Source organism: Myotis davidii, unplaced genomic scaffold (assembly GCF_000327345.1).
Source record: "Myotis davidii unplaced genomic scaffold, ASM32734v1 scaffold663, whole genome shotgun sequence".
In the NCBI taxonomy this organism is placed as follows: domain Eukaryota; kingdom Metazoa; phylum Chordata; class Mammalia; order Chiroptera; family Vespertilionidae; genus Myotis; species Myotis davidii.
Window position 1 is genome coordinate 224,120 of NW_006295816.1, and position 3,776 is coordinate 227,895.

The window sequence follows — 3,776 nt, forward strand, 5'->3', positions numbered from 1 at the left end:
GGCCCCCGCCCCCGCCCCCCCAGGGTCCCCAGACCGGGTGGTTGGAGTCTTAAAGTGCCCAGGCTGGAAAGTGGGGGTCTCCGGGGAGAAGGTGTCCCTGGACGTCCTCTGGTCGGGGCTCTGGATGGGGCTTGGCCAGAGGGGCAGCCGGGTCTGAAGGCCCCGCTGACCCGCAGGGCCCAACGAGACAGCACCCTTCAAGCCCGAGGGCGACCTGCATGAACTCAGCACCAAGCTGCTCCTCCATTACTCACCTCAGGTACTGGGGGGGGGGGCTCACCCCGTTACCTCCCCCAGCACCCCACTGTCTGCCGCCCCCTCCACCTGACTCTGGCTGCCCGCTTGTCCTGCCCACAGGCCTGTAAGAACAACATCTGCCTGGACCTGTCCCCTGGGCACGGGCTGGACGGCCGCCTGACGGGCCACAGGGTAGAGACCTGGGACGTGAAGGTGTGTGCACACGCGGGCGGTGCGTGCAGAAAGCGTGAGCGTGGGCACGTGTGCGTACAGGGTGGGCTGGGGAGAGGCACGGTGCCCTGGAAGGTGAGGTGTGTGTACACGCGGGCGGTGCGGCACCAGGCCAGGTGGAGGGGTGACAGGGCTCCAGGGACCGTGAGTGTGGGCACGTGTGCGTACAGGGTGGGCTGGGGAGAGGCACGGTGCCCTGGGAGGCCTTTAGGAGACCTGGGTTCAAGAGCAAATCTTCCCTGGCCCAAGCACCCAGACCAGGCATGATGGGGTGGCCTGGCCAGGGAAGGGCTGGGAGCTGCCTCTCACAGCCGCCCCGCCCCCCAGGACGTGGTGACCTGTGTGGGGGGCATGGGTGCCCTGCTGCCCCTCCTGGAGCGAGTGGCTGCCCAGCCCCAAGAGGCCGAGGCAGGTCCAGCCGAGACGCATGACCTGGTGGGGCCCGAGCTGACCTCTAGCCACAACACCCAGGGTCTGCCCCTTCCTCTAGGCAAGTCCCCAGGTAAGTGTCCCGGGTGCCCGGGCTGAGGAAGGGGAGGTTGGTGCCGTGGGGGCTGTGGCCACGGCCGGCCCTGACACACATCTGTCCCCTCCTGGCGGCCACAGAGGAGCGGATGGAGAGGAACGCGGTGGCGGCCTTTCTGCTGATGCTGCGGAACCTCCTGCAGGGCCACCCTGTGAACCAGGAGAGCCTGGTGCAGTGCCAGGGCCCTGCCATCCTGGGGGCGCTCCTGCGCAAGGTGGGCCTGGGCCGGCGAGGGGCTGCCTGTCTGGTGGGGGACCAAGAAGCCGTTAGGCAGGCAGAGCCTCCTGGGAGAGGTGGCATTCGAAGGGGCCTTGAAAGGCGGGGCAGGCCCGGCCGGCAAGCTCAGTGATTGAGCGTTGACCTAGGAACCAGGAGGTCACGGTTCGATTCCCGGTCGGGGCACAGGCCCGGGTTGCAGGCTGGATCCCCATTGTGGGGCGTGCAGGAGGCAGCCGATCCGTGATTCTCTCTCATCACGGATGTTTCTCTCCCTCTCCCTTCCTCTCTGGGAGGCTGGCCGGGCGGCGGGCAGGGCCGGGCATCTCACTCCACCTCCTGCACTCCAGGTGCCCAGCTGGGCCATGGACATGAACGTGCTCAAGTCTGCCCAGCTGCTGATGGAGCAGGTGGCCGCTGAGGGCAGTGGGCCCCTCCTGTACCCGCTGTACCACCACTTGCTCTTCAACTTCCACCTCTGGGCCCTTGGCGACTTCGCTGTGTGCCTCGGTAGGTGCGAGCCTTGGGTGGAGGGACGCCGCCAGGCCAGGCGACAGTGGAGAGTCCGAGAAGCTCCGCCCCTGCTCTGAAGGGACATGGTTGCCCTGGGGTGTCTGAGGGGAACGGGACCCTCGCTGGGGGTGTCGGGTAGGAGGATGGGAGAGGGCCCGCTCAGCCTGGCGGCCTGAGTCCTCTGTGCTGCCCGCTCAGGCCACATCCAGTACATGGCCAGCGTCATCCGCAAGCACAGACCGAAGCTGCAGAAGAAGTACGGGGTCCAGTTCATCCTCGATGCCCTGCGCGCCCACTACAGGTGAGGCTGGTGAGGGGCAGGTCACCAGGGGCTGCCCCCCCGCCGCCTCTGGCCTTGGGGCTGGGCGGTCCAGTCTCCCCAGCTCACTGCCACCCTCCCTGTTCTCTCTCCTCTGCCCCTTGCGTTCCCCTGGCCCTGGGTGTGGGGCACCGACCTGTGCAGCTCACAGCGGGAGTGCCCCCTGGCGGCCGACGAGCTGCGCATGGTGCGGACGGCACTGCTGGAGCTGGTTCGGGAGCTCCTGGCGCCCAGCTCCCTGGCCGAAGACCTGCAGGTGGTGCTGAGCTTCCTGGCAGCTGCGGGTGATGCCGGCCAGGTAGGCTGGAGGCCGGTGACAGGGCGGCTTGGGCGAGGCCGGGGTGTGGGCCACGTGGGGAGGCCCAGCCCAGTGTGAGCCTGTGTGTCCCCCAGGTGCTGGGCGCCCTGAACCTGCTGCTGATCCTGCTGGGCTCCTCTGCCCAGGAGCTCGTGGCTGGCTTCCTGCTGGAGCCGGGAAACCTGGAGGTGCTGCTGGCACTGCTGGTGCGACTGTGGTCACTGCCCCAGCTGCCCAGGAGCATCTGCAAGGTACGCCCAGCCCACCCGCCCCTGGTGTCCCTCCTGCTGTGGCCACTGCCCGAGGCCCAGGGCGCTGCATGTGGCTTTGCCTCCGCGGTGACTTCCTCCCGGGGGTGCCGTCCGCCCAGGTCCTGCACAGACTGCAGCAGATGGAGCACCTGCCTGAGCACAGCCGCCAGCGGCTTTGGCTCCAAGAGGGTGGCCTCCAGGGGCTCATCGCCTGCCTGCCAGAAGGGGCGGTCTCCCTCCAGCTCTGCCGGGGCCTCTACAAGCTGTTCCTGGGCACAGGTACCACCTGCTGGGCTCGGAGGGCAGGCCAGGTGGAGGGGTGACAGGGCTCCAGGGACCGGGCAGGTGGGAAGAGGCAGGTGCTGGTGGAGGGGCCGGGGCTGAGCCAGCAGGGGAGGAGTAGGGGGAGGGTCCGGCTCCAGCTCTCAGGCCCTCTTGCCCTCTTCCCAGACTGCCTGAGCCTCTCAGACCTGATGGCCGTGGTGCAGCTGTCCCTCCAGGCTGACCTCGGTGTCCGCCTGGACATCTGTCGCAAGGTGAGTGCGGCGGCAAAGCTTGGGGGGGCCACCCCGAGAGCTCACTTTGTCTGCGGCAGTGAGGGGCCCTGGGGTCTCCCCAGAAAGGCTCCAGGCCGGGCCGGGGGCAGATCTCGGGCGAGCCCCTCACGCTTGGTGCCTTGGCCCGCAGCTCTTCCACCTCTTCTACGGGCAGCCCGACATCGTGCGGCTGCTGGCCCGGCAGGCTGGCTGGCAGGACGTCCATTCCCCTCGGAGCTGCCCGCCTCCCCAGAGCCAGCCTCACCCAAGCCACTCACCGAGTCCCCTGAACCTTCGGACGTCTTCCTGCCCTCGGAGGCCCCCTGCCCAGACCCCGATGCCTTTTACCACGCTCTCTCCCCGTTCTGCACACCCTTGGACCTGGGCCTGGAACGGTCCAGTGTGGACTCGGGCAACATCGCAGGTGGTGGCAGCGGGACCCTTACTCCCGCCAGCCAGCCGGGTACACCCTCCCCGCTGGATGGGCCCCGGCCCTTCCCCGCTGCCCAGGGCCGCCACAGCTCCAGCCTCTCCAACGTGCTGGGGGACGGCAGCCTCCCCGAGCCCACCGCCAGTGGGGACGACACCTCTAATACCAGCAACCCTCAGGTGGGCAGGCCCCCCCTGCCACTGCATGGCACTGGCGGGG

General features: G+C 68.7%; 1 protein-coding gene across 1 annotated transcript in view; it reads left to right on the forward strand.

Moving 5' to 3' along the window:
* Positions 1–3,776, forward strand: part of NBEAL2 (neurobeachin like 2) — a 20,536-nt gene that overhangs the window by 8,047 nt on the left and 8,713 nt on the right. Inside the window, 12 exon segments of the mRNA XM_015568258.1 lie at positions 177–259; positions 358–450; positions 796–970; positions 1,075–1,208; positions 1,561–1,720; positions 1,922–2,024; positions 2,187–2,340; positions 2,436–2,591; positions 2,711–2,870; positions 3,042–3,127; positions 3,279–3,345; positions 3,348–3,736. Coding sequence (XP_015423744.1) covers positions 177–259; positions 358–450; positions 796–970; positions 1,075–1,208; positions 1,561–1,720; positions 1,922–2,024; positions 2,187–2,340; positions 2,436–2,591; positions 2,711–2,870; positions 3,042–3,127; positions 3,279–3,345; positions 3,348–3,736 — 1,760 coding nt within the window.